This window comes from Mauremys mutica, chromosome 5 (assembly GCF_020497125.1).
Source record: "Mauremys mutica isolate MM-2020 ecotype Southern chromosome 5, ASM2049712v1, whole genome shotgun sequence".
Lineage (NCBI taxonomy): Eukaryota > Metazoa > Chordata > Testudines > Geoemydidae > Mauremys > Mauremys mutica.
Genome location: NC_059076.1, coordinates 117,981,814 through 118,005,226, shown reverse-complemented (window position 1 = coordinate 118,005,226; position 23,413 = coordinate 117,981,814). Strand labels below are relative to the sequence as shown.

The 23,413-nt window shown below is 43.4% G+C and overlaps 1 protein-coding gene across 5 annotated transcripts in view; it reads right to left on the bottom strand.

Moving 5' to 3' along the window:
- STK32B (serine/threonine kinase 32B) overlaps positions 1 to 23,413 on the bottom strand; it is a 284,286-nt gene that overhangs the window by 44,677 nt on the left and 216,196 nt on the right. For all 5 annotated transcript variants that reach the window (XM_045017298.1, XM_045017297.1, XM_045017296.1 and 2 more), the window contains one exon: positions 368 to 471. In XM_045017298.1, coding sequence (XP_044873233.1) covers positions 368 to 471 — 104 coding nt within the window. The remainder of the gene's footprint in view (positions 1 to 367; positions 472 to 23,413) is intronic.

Here is a 23,413-nt window from a genome sequence, read left to right as displayed (position 1 = left end):
ATATTGAAAAGATTTAATTGTTTCCAATTTAGTATATTCATATATCCAGGACTCAACCTTGCCGCCCTTACTTATGTGAGTAGTCCTGTGAGCAAAGCCTGCAGGAGAAACCCTTAATGTTTCGTTTGAACACACCATGTAATTTACATCCTTTTTTGGTGAACTGCCATGAAATAATTACTAGAGCTGGGTGAAAGCTTCATAACAAAATGTAAAACTGGGAAGTTACCCCCAGTTGGAGGGTGCACTAGAAACCCAAATCTCATTCATGCCAAACTTAGTTAAGCAAAATAAGTCAGACACTCTGCAAACATTTCAACTACTGTCAGGCAAAACTTTAAATAAAACCAAAACCAAACACTCTTACCCAACCCCGCAGCAATTCATATGCTGTAATTCCTAGTGACCACCAGTCTACTGGGTATGTATATCCTGGACCTCCATCCATAAAGGCCTGGAACACTTCTGGAGCTAAAATAAATAAATCAAATCTAATGAAGTGCATTGTACTTTAAAATTAAATGGTAGCTTGTTAATAACATTTGCATTTGAATACAAAGGAACGAGTGTGAAGTTAGGTGAAAGTAATCACCCAATCTGCATTCAGAGATACACAGAACTGTTTTCAGGAGTGTATGAAAATTCCTAGTTTAATTAGAAATAAGGGGTTTTGCATGTCCAACTGCACTGTTTGGTGTTCAAACATAAAAAGAGAGATGGTCAAAAGTGTACAACATTCAGGCTTTAGTCCTTCCTCCATATATATAGTGCTCCCTCTTCAAACACTTCCTGAAAGTAAAGTTCTCTAAGTTCCTAGACATTACCCTATACCAGGGGTAGGCAACCTATGGTACGTGTGCCGAAAGCGGCATGCAAGCTGATTTTCAGTGGCACTCACGCTGCCCGGGTCCTGGCCACCGATCCGGGGGGCTCTGCATTTTAACTGAATTTTAAATGAAGCTTCTTAAACATTTAAAAAACTTGTTTAATTTGCATACAACAATAGTTTAGTTATATATTATAGACTTATAGAAAGAGACCTTCTAAAAACGTTACAATGTATTATTGTCACGCGAAACCTTAAATCTGAGTGAATAAATGAAGACTCGGCACACCACTTCTGAAAGGTTGCCAACCCCTGCCCTATACATAAATATACTATATTATAACAACTGCCATTGGGAAGATATATATTGTAGCATGCCTAGCTCAGAATGCAGATATCCTACTGTACTCGGCGTAAGTAAGACAAAATAATATCAGTTATTTTGAAAATACCCAATTGTGCATGGAAATCGCCATTCAATTTTAAAAAGAATCCAAGGAAAAGATATATTCATTATTTATTAAATGTTTCTAGATACACAGAGGCAAGTGCATTACTGAAGTGGGGGAACCATATATGAAATATGTTTGTTACTTAATGCCTGGAAGATTAAAATTAATAAATGAACTTTGTGAGCCAAATTCAACTCTAGTGTATTCAAATTCAACACTTAAATTAATGGAGTAAGTGCTTTCTTAATACAGGAAAGAATTTGGCCTTTGAATACAGACAACTGGTAGAAACAACTGTAACTTTAACCACTGGACTATGACCACCAGACTCTTTTCACATAGGTCATTCGACACCCATTACGTAGAATCAACTTTTGGTCACTACTGACTTGAGATGGATTGGAATTGGTAACCAAAAGGTGAAAGGCTTTATAATTCTTTGCCAACTCCCTGAATCAGTCATTCCCCCAGTATTGAAATGGATATAAACCTCCTGCTTTAGAGTTTAAACCAATCTCTAAGAATTAAAGATTAAGATGAAAACTTCCTAGGGGATATTTGGCCACTGTCAGAGACTGGATATTGGACTTGTTGGACCGTGACTCTGATCCAGTACGGCAATACATATGTTTCAACACAGAGTTAAAAATCTGGAGAGGCTTTATCATCTATGTTGTTATCTTCCAGGAAAAAGGTTTATTAGGATTTTTCTAGGCCATCCATTTTATATTTGAAATTCATATATTGAAATTTATATATGAAATCTGGATTGTTTGGGTTTGTGATTAAAATAAATTAGAGTCAACCAAATTTGTAGGAGTTGAAATGTAATTAAATATCTTGGGAAATATGAAGTTCCCCAACAGATTTCAATTTCAGTGTTGAACAAACTCAAATGCAAAGACAGTCACTTTGACTGTATTGCCACAGAGGGTTAATTTAGTGGTTATTTTATTTATTCAATCTAGAAAATAATACAAGACACAAATCTCAAACTCACGTACCATACATCCAAAATTCTATATTAGGATGAAATTAAGTTAATTGTTTTTTTAAATTAAATATAAATCCAGATACTAATACAAAATCTGACCTGATTTGAGATACACTATTTATGAAGTGATAAATGCCATAGAAATAGCTTGCCCACTAAAAAAGTCTTTGATCTTTTCAAAATCAGACATATTATTAGTTAACTTTAGTAAGAGAAAAAAATCCTCTAAATTAAAGATCTGTAGAATCTTTTGAAAACCACAGACAACTAAGGTAAGATATGAAATGAAAAGGTAGTCATGCTTTTCTAATTAGTTCACAGTATAATGTCATTCCTTATAATGTCATAAACATTCCTTGGATATTTTCTAAACAATGGTATCGCCAAGCAGAACCATGATGCTAGATTGCAATTACCAGGTGAGTTCTTCCATGGCTGATACTGAGACTAATGCACTACATTACCATCTCATCACTTACAATTGCACACTAATGTGAATCTGGCATTAAATGATCTATCCTCTAGTCTAGCCACAACTAGTTCAGAGTGGCAGCGAGGGGTTTGACTATCTCATTCAGGGAATCCGCTTTAACTAAATAAAAGGAGTTCCTTATGGAGAAGTATGTGACTTTTGGATCATTTCCTGGGGCATCCTGGAGACCTGGATTAAAACTCCCTTAAGTGATGAATTCAGAAAGTCCATAAATCTATTATTCACATCTTAAGTTGTATTTACATATAGAGCAGTTCTTTATGAAATATACAACTGGAATATAATAGCTTGTTTTTCTTACACATGAGTCATAATTGTCCCTCATTCATATTTTAGGACAATTTAAGAATTATTGAGCTGAAAGTCAGTGAAGAAAGCTTGCTAGCTATATAGGCATATTACTCTGTTGTATGGTGCAGCATGACCCTCATTATTTAATTCATAGCTGCACTGTTGCAATGGGGTGAGGGGCCCCTCTTTCATTTCTGTGGGGTAGCATTGAAAGTGCTTTATTGATGTAATGTTTAGAGTTGCATGAGAGGGTTGTAACACTGCCAGACCGCTCCAGCTGGGTTTTTCTAATTCAGTGCCTGGGTTAGTTATTTTATTTGTTGTGTCTGAGAGCTGCAGTGAACAATGTCACCTCATCCCCAAATTAGGTTGATCAGCAGGATGTGCTTCAAGTTTCAGCACTGCGCCAACTGTTTGTTTGGTTTTGAGGTCTATTTAAAGGTGCTCTGTTTTCCCACCTTAAGCTGGTGACAGTGTCTTCAGATCAGAAAATGAACATTTAGGCTCCTCTTTTTTTAAAGCAGATAAGCAGCTTTTCTCTGCTTTAATGGTATTTATTTTCCTTCCAGAGCAACTCTCTGTAGTCCAATATCTTGAGTGACAGTTTTAGGATTTAAGCCAGGGGTAGGCAACCTATGGTAAATGTGCCGCAGGTGGCACGCAAGCTGATTTTCAGTGGCACTCACTCTGCCCGGGTCCTGGCCACCGGTCTGGGGAACTCTACATTTTAATTTAATTTTAAATGAAGTTTCTTAAACATTTTATAAACCTTATTTACTTTACATACAACAACAGTTTAGTTATATATTATAGACTTATAGAAAGAGACCTTCTAAAAATGTTAAAATGTATTACCAGCACGCAAAACCTTAAATTAGAGTGAATAAATGAAGACTTGGCACACCACTTCTGAAAGGTTGCCAACCCCTGATTTAAGCACTTGCTCTACCAGATGAGAAGAGCCTGAATGAGTTAAGGTGTTGCATCAATTATGGCAAGTTACGTGGTACCTTATATGGCCCTACTGAAGTCAATGGAAGTTTTGCCATTGACTTCCATGGCACCAGGACTTCACCCCCTTGGGCCCTGATTCAGCAAAGCACTTAAGCATATGCTTAAAATAATGTGTTTAAGTCTCAGAATGTGGTTAAAATTAAACATGTGCCTAAGTGCTTTTCTGAATTGGGATCTTAGGTCCATAAGATACCATCAGATCTTTATTGCAAAGCTGTGTGATTTGGCAATATTGGTGCACTTCAGGGCCCAACAACAGCCTCCTTGCTGAACTTTGGACCCATAAGAGGAAGCTATCCTGAAAAGGAGGGGCGGATCCTACATATGATCTGCATTTGCATTACAAGAGCTTTGAATTGGGGTGTATGGAATAATGAAAAGAGACTATTCTGTGGAGGCCAAATTCTGAGTACAAACTGTTTGGGATAAAAGCGAGTAAAGAGTCTGCAGGGGAGCGTTAAAAATTGCCACTGACTTTACTCATTGTATTTACTGAAATATGTAAAACAATTATCCAGTGCTATTAAGAGTAAAGGTCAAATCCAACCCTGATGCCCAGGACTGTGGAAATCCCCCAGCAACATAACCAGTGTGGTTCTACCATATAAAAGCAGGAGGGAGCTAGCTTCAAGTAGACTATGCATGCGGGTGGACACCCTGGTGTGGTGTGGAGCCCAACTCTGGGCAGGAGCCTGGTGCACAGGGTAGGGCCTTGGGTGGTCAGAGTTGGAGAGGGAAAGAGGCTCTACTACTGTGTGGATCCTCTGTTGCTCTGTCTCTTCATGATGTGGAGCTGCATGAGTTACGGAGGGCTACTTCAACCCTTCATGGAGTAGATCCTCAGCATATCTGCAGGCGTGAGGTGGAGAGAATGCCTACCCTTCTTCTCCCTGCACATCTGCCTAGCCCTCAGAGTAGCTACTTGGACTGGGCTTTGTTTTTTGCCCTAATTGATTCATTCAAATGTGTTGAATTGAAAGAGCCCAGGTAAGAGGGAAAATTCCATTTCTGCCTGGTCCCAGTGAAATCCACCCACCAATGCTCTTCAGCAAGATATTAAGTTAAAATCATTGGGCCTGATCTTACTAGCATACATCATTGCAGTGAAGTCAATGGGGTTTTGTGTGGTAGCAAGCATAACTCTTACTGAGAGGATAAGTGCTTCACTAGCTCCTTCTAGATGTCTGGTAGCCTGAAGCTCTGGGTACTACAACCTCACAGAGGAGAGATAAAGTGTTGCTGTAGGCACTAGGCTCTACAGACGCCAGCTCTTGGTGAGTTCCCATAAACACACATTTCAAGCAAGATACAGAGTAACTATTTTACTAGGGCTGGCGAAAATAAAAGGTGCGAATGGCCCTAGGCATAAGGACTTCAATAGCGATAATAAAGTTCAAAGCAACAGTCCCTAACTCAACCTCTAAGAGCCATCCAGAACAGGGCGAGGAAGCAAAGGGTCTCCCTGGGACCGCGCTATACTTCCCTCCTCCTTGCAGGTGACTGCCTGTTTCCTCCTGCTGTAGTTATTGCTGACACTGTACCTGCAACAGCATTTACACAGCCTGCTCCCAGGCTGGACCTCCAGCCCCTACTTTTCTCCTGAACTGGTCCCCTCTGACTTCAAGATATGCTTCTTTTTTTCCCCTGTACCTGTGATTATGAGCTTGCTGGATACTGGACATGGTAATATAGCACTCTTCTCTGGTTAGATACTTTCCCACTCATTTCAAGTGGCAGGAAGGAGGCAGCAGGTTCATTTAGTATTATAAGAACAAGTGATCCTTTGCTGACCATATGATGAGGCACAACATTCTTGTTAGCTTCTTGTAGAAGCAGAAGTCTCACAGAATTAAAACAAAGACCTGATTTTCAGAGGTGCTGAGTACCTGCAGCTCCCATTGAATCCAAGGGATTTAATTTTTGTCACATTCCCAATTAACGTATTCTGCCTCCCGCTCTCCACATCTCTACATCTACTTACTGTGCATTAGCCAGGGTAGTATGTTTCACTCACCCTTTTAAAGGCTGAACTCAATTAAAACTGCAGGTGTAAGGACTTCTGGGAATCAGGCCCTAAACTGGGCATCCAAAGACACAGGCACCCAAAAAGGTGGACACTTCTGAAAATAAATATCTCAGGGACTAGACAACTTTTGGCCTAGATAAAAAGGAATATCACTGTGGATACCACAGTGGTGTTATTGCTTATGGTCAAATCCCATCCCACACATTACTGAATGAAACCGGAAGTAGAGAGGAGGGGTTTACATTCATTAGGAACTGGGGAAACTTTTGGGATGGGGGGAGCCTATACAGGAGAGATAGGCTCCACCTAAACCAAAGTGGAACCAGACTGCTGGAACTAAACATTAAAAAGGTTGTAGAACAGTTTTTAATCTAGGAGATGGGGGAAAGCCGACTGCTGCAGAGGAGCATGTGGATCGGACACAGACTTCTCTTATGGGAGAGTCTAATGATAGAGAATCTCCAGGTTATAGTCAGGAGCAGAGGATGGAAGAGGATAATGTAAGGGCCAGATCAGATGATAAACAGTCACATAAAAAAGAATCTGGCACATCAGAAAAGGGTAGACAAAGAAACAGGGACAAGTTTTTAAAGTGCTTGTACACAAATGCTAGAAGTCTAAATAATAAAATGGGTGAACTAGAGTTCCTTGTGATAAAGGAGGATATTGATATAATAGGCATCACAGAAACCTGGTGGACTGAGAGCAATCAATGGGACACAATCATTCCGGGGTACAAAATATATCAGAAGGACAGAACAGGTCATGCAGGGGGGGTAGTGGCACTATATGTGAAAGAAAATGTAGATTCAAATGAAGGAAAAATCTTAAGTGAATCCACATGTTCCACAGAATCTCTATGGATAGAAATTTCATGCTCTAATAAAAATATAACATTAGGGATCTATTATTGACCACCTGACCAGGACAGTAATAGTGATGATGAAATGCTTAGGGAAATTAGAGAGGCTATCAAAATTAAGAACCCAATAATAGTGGGGGATTTCAATTATCCCCATATTGACTGGGAACATTTCACTTCAGGACGAAATGCAGAGATAAAATGTCTCGATACTTTAAATGACTGCTTCATGGAGCAGCTGGTATGGGAACCCACAAGGGGAGAGGCAACTCTAGATTTAATCCTGAGTGGAGCGCAGGAGCTGGTCCAAGAGGTAATAATAACAGGACCGCTTGGAAATAGTGACCATAATACAATAGCATTCAACATCCCTGTGGTGGGAAGAACATCTCAACAGCCCAACACTGTGGCATTTAATTTCAAAAGGGGGAACTATGCAAAAATGAGGGGGTTAGTTAAACGGAAGTTAAAAGGTACAGTGACTAAAGTGAAATCCCTGCAAGCTGCATGGGCGCTTTTTAAAGACACCATAATAGAGGCCCAACTTCAATACAGTCGAACCCATTTATCTCGACCTCGGTTAACTTGCCAACCCTATTAAATCGAGGTTTTACAAGTGGAACCGCCAAACTCCCTCTTTGTCTTATGAGTTTCTCATCCCTTATGTCGATTCCCCGAACCCTAATATCTCGAGCCCGGCTCCCCGCGTCCCTGACCCACCGTGTCCCCAGCCGCCCGCTCCCCGGCTCTCCAGCCGCGCGGTTCCCCAGCCGCCCGGCTCCCCGCGTCCCCAGCCGCCCGGCTCCCCGCGTCCCCGACCCACCGTGTCCCCAGCCGCCCGGCCCCGCATACCCGGTCCCTGCCCGTCCCCGCCCGGCCCCGCATACCTGGTCCCCGCTTCGCCACCCGCCCGGCTCCGCATACCCGGTCCCTGCCCGTCCCCGCCGCCCGGCACCGCATACCCGGTCCCTGCCCGTCCCCGCCCGCCTGCCCGGCCCCGCATACCCGGTCCCTGCCCGGCCCCGCCCGCCCGGCCCCGCATACCCGGTCCCTGCCCGTCCCCGCCGCCCGGCACCGCATACCCGGTCCCTGCCCGTCCCCGCCCGCCCGCCCGGCCCCGCATACCCGGTCCCTGCCCGTCCCCGCCCGCCCGGCACCGCATACCCGGTCCCTGCCCGTCCCCGCCCGCCCGGCACCGCATACCCGGTCCCTGCCCGGCCCCGCCCGCCCGGCCCCGCATTCCCGGTCCCTGCCCGTCCCCCGGCTCCGCATACCCGGTCCCTGCCCGTCCCCGCCCGCCCGCCCGGCCCCGCATACCCGGTCCCTGCCCGTCCCCGCCCGCCCGGCACCGCATACCCGGTCCCTGCCCGTCCCCGCCCGCCCGTCCCCGCATACCCGGTCCCTGCCCGTCCCCGCCGCCCGGCCCCGCATACCCCGGCCCTGCCCGTCCCCGCCCGCCCGCCCCCACATCCCCCGTCCCTGCCCGACCCCGCCGCCCGGCACCGCATACCCGGTCCCTGCCCGGCCCCGCCCGCCTGCCTGCCCGGCCCCGCATAACCGGTCCCTGCCCGTCCCCGCCGCCCGGCACCGCATACCCGGTCCCTGCCCGTCCCCGCCCGGCCCCGCATACCTGGTCCCCGCTTCGCCTGCCGCCCCCCCGCCCGGCTCGCTTCGCCGGTCCCCGCTTCGCCGCCCGCCCGGCTCCGCATACCCGGTCCCTGCCCGTCCCCGCCCGCCTGCCCGGCCCCGCATACCCGGTCCCTGCCCGTCCCCGCCCGGCCCCGCATACCTGGTCCCCGCTTCGCCTGCCGCCCCCCCGCCCGGCTCGCTTCGCCGGTCCCCGCTTCGCCGCCCGCCTCCGCATACCCGGTCCCTGCCCGTCCCCGCCCGCCTGCCCGGCCCCGCATACCCGGTCCCTGCCCGGCCCCGCCCGCCCGGCCTCGCATACCCGGTCCCTGCCCAGCCCCGCCCGCCCGGCACCGCATACCCGGTCCCTGCCCGGCCCCGCCCGCCCGCCCGGCCCCGCATACCCGGTCCCTGCCCGTCCCCGCCCGCCCGCCCGGCCCCGCATACCCGGTCCCTGCCCGTCCCCGCCCGCCCGTCCCCGCATACCCGGTCCCTGCCCGTCCCCGCCCGCCCGCCCGGCCCCGCATACCCGGTCGCTGCCCGGCCCCGCCCGCCCGGCCCCGCATACCCGGTCCCTGCCCGTCCCCGCCCGCCCGGCCCCGCTTACCCGGTCCCCGCTTCGCCTGCCGCCCGGCCCCGCTTACCTGGTCCCGCTTCGCCTGCCGCCCGGCCCGCTTACCGGTCCCGCTTCTTTGGCTGCCCGGCTCCGGGTCCCCGTCCCGCTTCGCCGGATCCAGCCACGTGCAGGCACCGCAATAAGGGGGCAGGGAGGGGGTGTTGGAGAGAGGGCAGGGGAGTTCAGGGGTGGGGGGGTGGATAGGGGTTTATCTCGATCATCGGTTATCTGGACTATTTTTGGCAAACCCCTAGGCCGGCGACATAACAGGGTTCAACTGTATATACCCCAAATTAAGAGAAACAGTAAAAAAAACTAAAAAAGAGCCACCATGGCTTAACAACCATGTAAAGGAAGCAGTCAGAGATAAAAAGACTTCCTTTAAAAAGTGGAAGTCAAATCCTAGTGAGGAAAATAGCAAGGAGCATAAACACTGCCAAATTAAGTGCAAGAGTATAAGAAGAAAAGCGAAAGAGGAGTTTGAAGAACAGCTAGCCAAAAACTCCAAAGCCCTCACCAAAGGCTGTTACGTAAATTAAGCTGTCATGGGATAAAAGGGAAGGTCCTTTCATGGATTGAGAACTGGTTAAAAGACAGGGAACAAAGGGTAGGAATTAATGTTAAATTCTCAGAATGGAGAGGGGTAACTAGTGGTGTTCCCCAAGGGTCAGTCCTAGGACCAATCCTATTCAATTTATTCATAAATGATCTGGAGAAAGGGGTAAACAGTGAGGTGGCAAAGTTTGCAGATGATACTAAACTGCTCAAGATAGTTAAGACCAAAGCAGACTGTGAAGAACTTCAAAAAGATCTCATAAAACTAAGTGATTGGGCAACAAAATGGCAAATGAAATTTAATGTGAATAAATGTAAAGTAATGCACATTGGAAAAAATAACCCCAACTATACATACAATATGATGGGGGCTAATTTAGCTACAACTAATCAGGAAAAAGATCTTGGAGTCATCGTGGACAGTTCTCTGAAGATGTCCATGCAGTGTGCAGAGGCAGTCAAAAAAAGCAAACAGAATGTTAGGAATCATTAAAAAGGGGATAGAGAATAAGACTGAGAATATATTATTGCCCTTATACAAATCGATGGTACGCCCGCATCTCGAATACTGTGTACAGATGTGGTCTCCTCACCTCAAAAAAGATATACTGGCACTAGAAAAGGTTCAGAAAAGGGCAACTAAAATGATTAGGGGTTTGGAGAGGGTCCCATATGAGGAGAGATTAAAGAGGCTAGGACTCTTCAGCTTGGAAAAGAGGAGACTAAGGGGAGATATGATAGAGGTATATAAAATCATGAGTGATGTGGAGAAAGTGGATAAGGAAAAGTTATTTACTTATTCCCATAATACAAGAACTAGGGATCACCAAATGAAATTAATAGGCAGCAGGTTTAAAACAAATAAAAGGAAGTTCTTCTTCACGCAGCACACAGTCAACTTGAGGAACTCCTTACCTGAGGAGGTTGTGAAGGCTAGGACTATAACAGCGTTTAAAAGAGAACTGGATAAATTCATGGTGGTTAAGTCCATAAATGGCTATTAGCCAGGATGCGTAAGGAATGGTGTCCCTAGCCTCTGTTTGTCAGAGGATGGAGATGGATGGCAGGAAAGAGATGACTTGATCATTGCCTGTTAGGTTCACTCCCTCTGGGGCACCTGGCATTGGCCACTGTCGGTAGACAGATACTGGACTAGATGGACCTTTGGTCTGACCCGGTACGGACGTTTTTATGTTCTTATGAAGCATACAGTGGTAATGAATCAGAACAGGATAGAGAGGAATCGATGCAGGGCCGGCTCCAGACCCCAGCGCGGCAAGCACGCGCGTGGGGCGGCCCTTTCCCGGGGGGGCGGCAGGCTGGGCCGGCGGACCTGCCTCAGTCATGCCTGCAGGAGGTCCACCAGAGCCCCGGGACGACCGGACCTGCCGCAGGCATGACTGCGGAGGGGGCGCTCGTCCCGCGGCTCCAGTGGACCTCCCGCAGGCATGACTGCGGACGGTTCGCTGGTCCCGCGGCTCGGCTGGACCTCCCGCAGGCATGCCTGCGGCAGCTCAAGCGGAGCCACCGGACCTGCGAACCGTCCGCAGCTGTGGGAGGTCCAGCCGAGCCGCGCGACCAGCGGACCCTCCGCAGTCATGCCCGCGGGAGGTCCGCTGCTCCCGCGGCTCCGGGGCGCCTCCCGCGCATGACTGCTTGGGGCGGCCAAAAACGTAGAGCTGCCCCTGAATCGATGTCCCGTGTTTAGGACACCTGTGCCAACTTTAACATGGTAAGTGATGATATCAAAGATTATTATTAAACCTGCCAATAAATCAACAAACTCACCCTTTTGACTGCAAAGACTCTCCGAGTTATAAATCTTCATTTCTTTCTCCTCTACCTCTACACTTTTTCTCTTAACATACTTTTAATCTCTTTTATGTTCTTGTCTGTTTGTATGTATTTGAGGCCCCCCCATACATTTTATTTTAAACGAACTAATAAATAAAATAACATATCTCCTTTTCCAGAGTTCAATATTTAAAGACTTTTGTAAATCTTAAAATATCTTTTGGCATTCAAAGATCTACAATGCCATATCATTGCAGATCTTTATAGATTCTAAGGCCAGACAGGACCATTGTGATAATCTAGTCTGACCTCCTGTATAACAAAGGCCATAGAACTTCCCCAACATAATTACTATTGGAAGGAGAGCAGAGCTTTTAGAAAAACATCCAATCTTAATTTTAAAATTTTCAGTGATGGAGAATCCACAACCACCATTGGTAAATTGTTCCAATGGTTAATTACCCTATCATCTCTGCACCCAGATGTCTCAGAATAGCATTTTATGATTGATTAGCCCATTGCATGTTTTGCCTTAGAGTGAGATCATATTTGGAGAACAGGTAATAACTATAATTAAGCATAAAAACTGTAACGCATGTTTCTTTCAGGTTACAGCATTCATTCGGATGGGTCTGCCAAACATTGCTAGACATGGCTAACTTCAAATTACCTTAATCTATCCACATCAGTGCTCCATGCTCACCATTATTCATTTTAATTGTGTACTTTGAGCTTCAAGTACATTTTGTGAAATAGATCATTTCTGACAAATTAATTCATAGATACTCTTCCACTCTGTTGTCATAGCAGCAAAATGATCTGTACTCTGACAAAATAACAACAGTGATGCAGTTCATGGTTATAGGTATGTTGTAGAAAATGAAAAAGCTGACTTGAATTTTTACTTAATCTACTGATAATTCTGTTCTCTACCTGTGACAAGTCTTCAGTATCCAACATTACCTTGCACAAGCTTGCAATAAAGGGAATATAAATATAATTGCAAATAACATTGTACTCACTTTTCTATGATCACATACAACTTTATTTAACCAGCAGCAGTTAAATAGGCCAAAACATTGTCCTGAGTTCATATTAAACAGAGGTTGCCTGAAGTTAGGCATCTGAGCACTCTCAGCTCCCACTGAACTCAATGACCAAAGTGTAAGTGCTTAGCACTTTTGAAAATCATAGAATCATAGAATATAGAATCATAGAATATATTGTTCTAATGGTTAATTACCCTATCATCTCTGCACCCAGATGTCTCAGATGTTTTTACTGCCTGTCTCTCCCTTCTCACATTTATCTCCAGATTTGTTCTCCTTGTCCAGATCTATTCCATCCACAGCAATCTTCTATTCATTGAACTTTTTGAAACTTTGCACTTTTAGAGAGAGGTATGGAATATATGGGTCAGGCCATTTTAATTAGGTGCTTAAATGCGCGTTTAGGAGTGTCACTTTAGGAACCCAGGTTTGAAAATGTTGACCATAATAAATTAATCAGCTTGAGGTTTGTAACTTTCAAGAGTGACTGGTCCAAACAGAGAATATCTATTACCTTTCTTGATAGATTACCTTTATGATCACACCAATGTGCACTATCGGACAACATAATGAAATCAGGGCCTTGACATGCCTCTGGAAGGAATCCCAGTTGTCAACAGGAAAGGAGATTTCTTTTTTTGATGAACTGTTTTAGTTTCATTCTTTCAGTAAGAACCTAATTGAAGAAGCGCCGGTGTGCCTGACCGGTACTACATTTGAAACTGACAGGTGTTGATTAGGGAAGCTTTGGGAGGCTTATAGCAGAGATTTTTCACACTGAGAGGCATTGTTGTGTTCTCTCATGGGGCAAGTTAGAACTGTGCAAAATCAGTGAAAGAGAGAGAGAGAGAGAGAGAGAGAGAGAGGCAAAAAAAAAGATGCAGTGCAGACCTTTTCAAGTGACCTTTATTTTCTTCTAATGCATCTCCTGGTTTGCAATACGTGTAAGCAATAAAGATAGCAGTGCAAGGCAATTCCTGAAGATTAATTACTGGTTGGAAGGAGTTGACGGCCTCAGATGCAGCTGAGTGCTACTATCCAAGCAGGTCATTAATTCCTCTGAAATGTCCTGTACTGAGGTTATCATTGCTATTATAAATTGAAAATAAAATTTTAAAAAATCATAGTTAAATGGCCTTTTATTTAATGGGTGGGGGAGTTTGAATTTGTATGCACAAGATTATTGCTAAAGAATTAATGCCATAGTATATTAGACAATCAGACTGGTGGTGGTGTCATCTCTCAACATTATCTCCAGCTGGTAAGCATCAGTGAAAAAGTGAGAAATCTGCATATCACTGTGTGTGATAGAAATCATTAGATTCATAACATATAAAACCAGCAGCACACTCTGCTCATTCGATGGCATTTATATACCACAGCAATGGAGGCTGCATGAGAACCGAGACAGATAAGGTAATTCAAATAAATAACAAATGGATTCCAGCACAAATACTTTGTGTGTCATATAAAAGTTTGCATCTAAATTGTAGGCACCAACCCTGCAAAAATGTACTTAACTTTATGCACTGGGAGTATTCCCATTGAGTGAGTAAAGTTAGGCACATGTGGAAATCTTTGACAGATCAGGGCCAAAGCTTGTATGGGTAGGGCAAGTGTATCTTGGCAAGGACCATGCTTGTGAGTGTTTACCAATTAAATAGTAAAACACAAACATACATGCATATTCTCTGCCATTGGGCTGAATTGCCTATGGTTAATCTTAACATGCCAAGATAGGGGAGTTAATTGAATTATAATCCTCAAAAAATGCCCTATTAGTGCATTAGACTAGTCAATGGAGGAGAATGGAAGCCTAAATTGCAGCAAATTACAATGCAACTTCCTCAGTTGCTATGGCAATGAGTGTTATAGAAATGCCTTTAAGTACATAAAATACCAAGTTGCTGGAGATAACTTATTAATTAGTCCAAAAAAATACATGCTTCTATGAATCAAAGTCTCTTCATCAGGCCATGATGGATAGCAAGATAATCTATACTGTGTAGTAGAAGACTGTTAATTCAGAGCCACAGTCACAGTCTGATCAAAGAGAGATGGGGCCAGATTTTCAAAGGTATTTAGGTGCCCAAAGATGCACATAGGTGCCTAGTGGGATTTTCAAAACACCTACACAGGTTGGACACCTAATTTCCATTGATTTCAATGGGAGTTAGGTGCCTAAATACCTTTGTAAATCTGGTCCGTGGTGTAGAAAGATGTTAAACAATCATAGGTGTGGAATGGAGCTTCCCACAATTAATAGTTTTGTCAGGATTACAATGACTCTATGTTCTATCAATCAAAACAAAAGCACAGGGTGAGGACAAAACAAATCAATATATTTGAAAGCACACAGTCTTCCTCCTCATTTTAACAAAACAGCATTAGAAGAACACATCTAATAGAGAGACTACTCCGTTTCTAGTGTGGCCATATTGGTGGTAAAGGAGACACACTGCAGATGAAGACAGATCCTAGGGGCACCAATGGACCTCAAAATCTGGGCAATGGAAGCACTGGTCTGGCCTCCACAGATCCACCCTTGTCTCGAAAGCCAGCCTCCTGCTGGAGCCCAGAATGACTAGAATGTGGGGCAGCTCCCACACCATGGATTTCTGCTGCAATACTGATTTGCACTCTGTTTGCCAGCAAGCAGCTAAATCTGAGCACCTATCCCCTCTACTCTAAACATTGCTGCCAGATTGTCCTCTCCCCTTGGCCACAGCAGAAAAAGATGAAACTCTGGTCCATTCTTTGCTACACTATCATGAAGGGACGATGATTGGGTCCCCACTTTCTGTGTGGGAGAAGGAGCAGTGGAGATAGGGGAAGAAGATTAGTAGGAAGAGAAAGAGAGAGAATGAAGAACCAGGAAAGAAATGGTATTGGGCAGAGGAAGAGAAAGATGGAAATATAATATTGAAGAAGAAAAGTAAAGACACATAAGATGGAAAGGAATGGGAGAGCGAGATAAAATAGTAGGTACGGTGCAAGAATAAAAGAAACTGAAGACACAGACAGAATGATAAAGGAGAAGCGCAATGAGGGAACAATGGTGAAGAGAGAGCTACCCATGAAGGAGCCGTTCATTCACTGTGCACTTCATTGCACATCTTACACAAAGTGCACTGAGAGTCTAATCCTGAATGAGATGAAAGCGCTCATCATATTAACTGCAATTTACATGGTGAATACAGATAAACCGAGGGCCCAAAGGAGCCCTGCCTCATTGACTGTATCATACAAAAATGAGTAACTTTAAAAGGTGCACCATGATACATGCAGAGCCTTGCCTCCTTAAGAGCCCTATTGCAGTTTCATTGCAGTGACTAAAAAGACTCCTACTGATTTCAGTGGGAACTGGATTGGGCCCTCAAATACACAGATTACAAAACTGTCATCCTACCACATACACACTTTTGCACTGGGCTGGTGCATACACTTCAAGAAGTATGTAATGCTGACGTACTTACACAGTGTGCCAGGAATGAGACTCGGATCATGCGCTGCATATATGCAGTGCAACTGACTTTATGCCAAACATGATCTAAAAGGACTAACGTTCATATCAACTTCACTGCCGACACACAAAGTGCCATTTCCAAAGTCCCACAGTTAGGACGAATCAAAAACAATTTCCATTAGAACACTGAAAGTCTCTTCTCAATGACAGGTTCCTGCCATACTTCAACATTTAATACCCAGATGGGAGTGGGCAAAGGAGACAAAGGGAATTGCATTCTGAGTTACAGTGTTTGTTACTTAACTGGTGCTACAGCTCAAGCAAGTAGAACTACTCACAATGGGTGAAATCCTGGCCCTGTTAAAGTCAATGGCAAAACTCCCACTGACTTCAATCAGGGCCAGGATTTCACACTATCCTTTTTTGATTGGGTCTGAGAAACCAGTCACTATTTTTATAAAATTCATATCCAAAAGAGTACATTTTTTCAACTATTATCTAAAATCCAAAGGGCATTCTTCTCCATATAACAACAGTGTTAAAGTCAAAGTGCTCCTATAGTGCCACTTTAATATCAGAACGTTCAATGTGTTTTAGATCACGTGAGAATTAATCCTGCAATATGTGGCCAGATCCCGATACTCACATAGGACCCACTGACTCCAGTGGGGCTGCAGGTGGGAGCAAGGTTTCACCTACATTGTGCACCTTACAGCATTGGGGCTTTAAGGCCTGATTTTTCCATCTTTACAAATGCTGGGTAGTACCTTACTATAAAAGTAGTCCATTGATTTTAATGGAACCATTCACAGAGTAAGGATGACAGAAGGCTCTTAGGCCCAGATGACTAACACCTAAATACCTTTGAGCATTTAGACACCTTGAAATCAATGGGAGTTAGGTGCATCTGAAAAAGTGGGGTTTTTACCCACGAAAGCTTATGCCCGAATAAATCTGTTAGTCTTTAAGGTGCCACAGGACTCCTCATTGTTTTTGTGGATACAGATTAACACAGCTATCCCTCTGATACAAAATACCTTTGAGAATCTGAGCCTTAGTGCCAGATGTAGAGGGATTTAGATTCCTAAAGTTACAGATAGGTGCTTAAATGAGTAAGGCACTTAACTCCCATTGGACTTTCAATTGGAATTAGGTGCCTAACTTGCTTAGGCACTTTTATAAAATAAACTAGATGCCCCTCTGTATCTTTCAGCACCTAAATCCTTTTGTACATCTGGTTCTTATGCCCCAATTCAACAAAGTATTTAAGCACATGCCTAACTAAGTCGATTGAAGTCATTGGGGCTACTCTTGTTTCAAGTTAGACACATGACTAAACACCTTGCTGACTCAGGGCCATACTGGTTAATACAGTAGTTTCAATGAAAAGGACAAATGGAACTTAGTTTCTGAAATATCATCTCCAGATTTGTACATGCTCAGAAGAAATGCTAACAGCTTTCTCAGCATTTGCACAGCAGCACTCCAATATCAATTTTCACTTCTCATTCAAAAAAAAAAAATCTCAGAGAAGGTTAGTAATTCTGCCAATTGAGGTTTAAATAGAAAGCAGAAATTAAATCAGAGGGGTAGCAAGTAATTTGCTATTTAGAAGAATAGCAGTTTAAAAAATAAAATGAAAGAAAACAACTTTTCCCCTCCACTGGAAATGTAAATATCAACGTGTTTGGACAGTAAGTAGCAGTTTACCTCCTACTGCACAGAGTTTACTTTTCCCTTTTGCCTCCCATAAGTCCAGCCCCTTCTCCACCTGGTGGGAATAGGGCCAGTAGGGGACTGGCCAGATTCCCCAAATCTGGAAGCAACATGGAATCTGTATACAGACAAAATCAAAGTCTATAATGCTGTAGTCCTCACAACATTGCTCTATGGGTATGAAACATGGATCTGTTACTAAAGAGCAAAAATCTAAATTATGACTAACTTCCTGGCTGAGTTCTATTAATATATGTGAAAGCTGAAATAAGAACATAAGAACGGCAATACTGGGTCAGACCAAAGGTCCATCTAGCCCAGTATTCTGTCTTCTGACAGTGGCCAATGCCAGGTGCCCCAGAGGGAATGAACAGAACAGGTAATGATCAAGCGATCCATCCCGTCGCCCATTCCCAGCTACTGGCAAACAGAGGCTAGGGACACCATCCCCACCCATCCTGGCTAACAGCCCTTGATGGACAGTGAATTTATCTAGTTCTTTTTTGAACCCTGTTATAGTCTTGGCCTTCACAACATCCTCTGGCAAAGATTTCCACAGGTTGACTGTACATTGTGTGAAAAAAATACTTCCTTTTGTTTGCTTTAAACCTGCTGCCTATTAATTTCATTTGGTGGCCCCTAGTTCTTGTGGTATGAGAAGGAGTAAACAACACTTCCTTATTTACTTTCTCCACTCCAGTCATGATTTTATAGATCTCTATCATATCCCGCCCTTAGTCATCTCTTTTCCAAGCTGAAAAGTCCCAGTCTTATTAATCTCTCCTCATGTGGCAGCCGTTCCATACCCCTTATCATTTTTGTTGCCCTTTTCTGAACCTTTTCCAAGTCCAATATATTTTTTTAAGATGGGGCGACCACATCTGCACACAGTATTCAAGATATGGGCGTACCATGGATTTATATAGAGGCAATATGATATTATCTGTCTTAAATGTGTGTGGTACATGGTAACATGGTACTTCAAGTCTGAACATGCTGGTCATTTCTAGCGATTGGTCAAGGGCTGTTTTAGAAGGGTTTTATTTCTTTATTCACACCCTCAGTAGTTAATATGCCTCAGTAGTTTTTAATCCTCATATATGCATATGATTTCATCATAGCAAATATTTATTAGATTAAATTAGCTGAATACATACACTGATTCTATAGCACCATACTAATCTGCCATGTAGTTATACAGTCTCTCTTGCATCTATTCTTAGAATATTGCCCACTACACAACTTAAGTCCTGAATGTAATTGTGTGTGTGCGTGTGCGTGTGTATAATCTCTAGACCAGCTTCAATCAGACAGCATTATGCTGATGTCTAACACAGTGTTGGTCCTATACATTTAAAATGAATATATAACAGTCTCGGGCTAATGAATAGGAAATGTATACATAATTAAGTGTCCTCCTTATTTTGTGTTGTCAAAGGCCTCACTGCAGTTAAACTGTCGCATCTTTTCTAGCAAGCTGCTTGAGCAATCATTTGCATTAATGTCTGGTAGAGTATTATGAGCTAGCGGATTGAGTATAAGGCTCGGACCCAGGAGCTTCCAAATTCTATTCCCATATATGCCACCTGACTTTTGTTAATAATATTGGGTTTATGTAACATTATAATCTTTAGTTTGTCATTTCAGAAACATTAGTTTGCTATTGCCTCACAATATTCCTATGGGGCAGGCAAATGTCATTGCCCCCAATTTCTGTGTGGAGAAACTGAAACTTAGGTTAACTGATTTGCATAAAGTCACACAAGTTAGTGGAAGAACCATAATTAGACCCAAGTATCCTACTCCCAGTTCAACGTTTACTCCACTACACCATTGTGCTCCCCAGATAAGTCACAGAAATCTGTCTATAGAAGGGGGATAATTATTTGCCTGTCCACCCCTCTTGGAGCTCTTGCTTAATCCCTTATGAAGATGAGCACTCGGAAGTTAACTTGCTCTTGCAGGAATCATGACTTTTTCTTGCATTCCAAAAAGCACTGGTAGATCAGCAATCAAACCATTAAATATTATAGGCCAAGGGTGGGATTTCCAAAAGTGCTGAAACATTGGCCTAAATTAGCTCCCAAAGCAGCAAATGCCAAAAACTCCCATCAGTTTAAGTAAGAGCAGAATTAGGCCAGTGCTGAATGCTTTTTAAAAATCCCACACCACATTCACACCTTGTGTTCTACACTTCACTCAATGTAATTACATCAGAACAGAATTCAGCGCTACACAAGATTTTTGCTTTACCTGTAAGGTTTAAGGTTGATGTCAGAACACTAACCAGCTTTCTTCTGCCTCTGATAGTACTTCTATGCATTATTAATATATGCCTGACTCAATGTATATTAAATGTTGAATAGGATACCTGGTAAATCCAAATTTCTCTAACATTGTCAATTGAACAGTCATAATTCAGTGTGACGATGACCACTAAAATGAGCTGTGGAAATCAGAGATAACCAGCATGCAAGGTAGCTAGATCTAGCTAAGAATTTTCCAGGCAATTTACTGTAGATTTTATTGGCTCTGTATTGTGTTAAGTGGATTTATGTCCTGAAATTTATTTTATTAGTTTGATATTAAATGAAGTCAGGCTGCATTATTCAGAGGACTGAAACATAAGAGAAAACAATAGGAAACCTCTAGGTGGGAACTGAACTATCCTCTATAAACTCTAATGCATGAAGTAAAGAATATATACATGTAGAAACTCTGCCAAACAAAACGGAGTTATAGTTCAGTCACTAAATAGAGATTTGTAGGACTCAAATAATGTTAATGTTTATGCAAAATAAATAAAATGATATACAGAATTAAGATCATTCACACGTTAATACTTTTAAAAATTAACCAAACATATTGGAGGGATGTAGCATCAATATTATGAACAGATATGATTTGATATTTTATGTAGGAGAATGTTGGCTGCAACCCACATCTGACGGCCACTTTGTACAGTTAATAAATCATAGATTCATAGACTTTAAAGCCAGAAGGGACCATCGTGATCATCTAGTGTGACCTCCTGCACATTGCAGGCCACAGAACCTCACTCACTCCTGTAATAGATCCTTAACCTCTGGCTGAGTTATTGAAGTCCTCAAATCATGATTTAAAGACTTCAAGTGACAGAGAATCCACCATTTACTCGAGTTCAAACCTGCAAGTGACCCGTACCTCATGCTGCAGAGAAAGGTGAAAACTGCATCCCCCAGGATCTCTACCAATCTGACCTTGGGGAAAATTCCGTCCTGATCCCAAATATGGCAATCAGTTGGACCCTGAGCATGTCAGCAAGACCCACCAGCTAAACACCTGGGAAAGAATTCTCTGTTATAACTCAGAGCCCTTCCCATCTAGTGTCCCATCTCAGGCTGTTGAGAATATTTGCTATTCATTTGTTCTTGTGTCAACATTGGTGTTTCATTTTAACTCCTTTCCTTCCCTAATATTTATCCCTCTGATGTAATTATAGAGAGCAATCATATCTCCCCTCAGCCTTCGTTTGGTTAGGCTAAACAAGACAAGCTCCTTGACTCTCCTCTCATAAGGTAGGTTTTCCATTGCTCAGATCATCCTATTAACCGTTCCCTGAGCCTGTTCCAGTTTTAATTCATCTTGTTTAAACATGGGAGACAAGAATTGTACCAGTATTCCAGATGAGGTCTCACCAGTGCCTGATATAATGGTACTAACACTTCCCTGTCTCTACTGGAATTAGCTTGCCTGATGCATCCTAGGACTGCATTAGCCTTTTTCATAGCCACATCACATTGACGATTCATAGTCATCCTGTGATCAACTATTACACCCAGGTCTTTCTCCTTCTCTGTTGCTTCCAACTGATATGCCCCCAGCTTATAGCAAAAAAAATTCTGGTTAGTCCCTAGTGCATGACCTTGTATTTTGCACTATTACATTTCATCCCATTTCTATTACTCCAGTTTTCAAGGTTGTCCAGATCTTCTTGCATATTATTCTGGTCCTCCTCAATACTGGCAATACCTTCCAACTTTGCATCATCCGCAAATTTTATTAGCACACACCCACTTTTTGTGCCAAGGTCATTAATGAAAAGGTTAAATAAGATTGGTCCCAAGATCAATGCCTGAGGAACTCCACTAGTAACATCCCTCCAGCCTGACAGTTCACTTTTCAATATGACCCACTGTAGGCTCTCCTTTAACCAGTTCCTCATCTACCTTTCAATTACCATATTAATCCCCATCTTCTCCAATTTAACTAATCATTTCCCACACGGAACTGTATCAAATGCCTTACTGAAGTCCAGGTAGATGAGATCTACTGCATTTCCTTTGTCTAAAAATTCAGTTATCTTCTTAAAAAAGAGATCAAGTTGGTCTGGCGTGATCTACTTTTTGTAAAACCATGTTGTATTTTATCCCAATTACCATTTACCTCTGTGTCCTTAACTCCTTTCTCTTTAAAATGTGGTCCAGAACCTTCTCTTGTTGCTCAGAAAGCTCTGTTAGTACTGGAAATGCCTAGCAGTTACACAGCATCTTCCTTCCTGAAATTTCAAAACTTTATAAGCACACGCAAGACCAAGTAATCACCTGAAGGAAGTAAAAACAAAAGTCATATTCCAGCTGTGGACTTGGGATAGTGACCTTACAAGAAGTAAAATCTCTCTGGTAAGGATCATCACTCTTATTCTCCTCCCAGATATTCACATTGCAGGTTTCATGTGACCCATGTCACTAAAACATTTCAGTTAGTTGTTGTTAGCAGATGTGTCTGTCAAAAGCCAGCCACTAAATAAAAGATCTGACATATGAAGTGACCTTCTCCAGTGACTGCCAGAGAAGAGGGGAATGACAGCCTGCAAGCCTATGCATTTTCGGAGAGGTGTTCTGACAATAAAAAATTATAGTGATTGTATTTCCTATCAGCACCCTCAAGCTACAGCTGATATAGGAGATTTAGAACTAAATTTTTCAAAAACTCAGCAGTAGGTGAGAAACATGATTTCTAATATATATTTATCGGGAGTACTCTGGACACTGATCTTCACAGGGCTGGAACTGCCTGACCCATGCACTGGACCCCACTTCAGTTAAAAGATTCCCTTGGTGGGGAGGGGAGTTAATCAGGGACTCCGTGAGCTGTTCTGCTTCCTTCTCGGCTCAAAACTCAAAAGTGCTAAACAGCACCTGGAACTAATACTAGTCTCTTCTCTCTGAGTCAGGCAGTCCCATCCCACTGAGGGTCTGAGCAGCCCCAGCTCATCATTGACCCAACAAACTGCTCAATCCCTATTGGCCTCAGCAGGAGTTTCTAGTCCATTCCGTCCCCACCTCTGACTCCAAGCATGCAGGGAAATGGTGTCAGAGGGAAGGACCCCCTAGAGGCTTAGTAAAGAGTTCTAGAAAATGGCAAACTTTAAATGGGGGTTACAATTGCAATGTGTTTTACTTGTGTCTATGCATGAAGGTCACCTGAAAACATCAGCAGGGGTAAAATGCATAGAGAGACTGTCTAAAGTAGCTAAAGTTTCAATCAAACGTGGCTTTATGAACAAAAACATTTATTTGTTCTTTGAAATGGATTGGTAGGTAGTCGGGACAATCCCTGAAGCAGAGGTGCAGTGTGCTCCTTGGGATCTG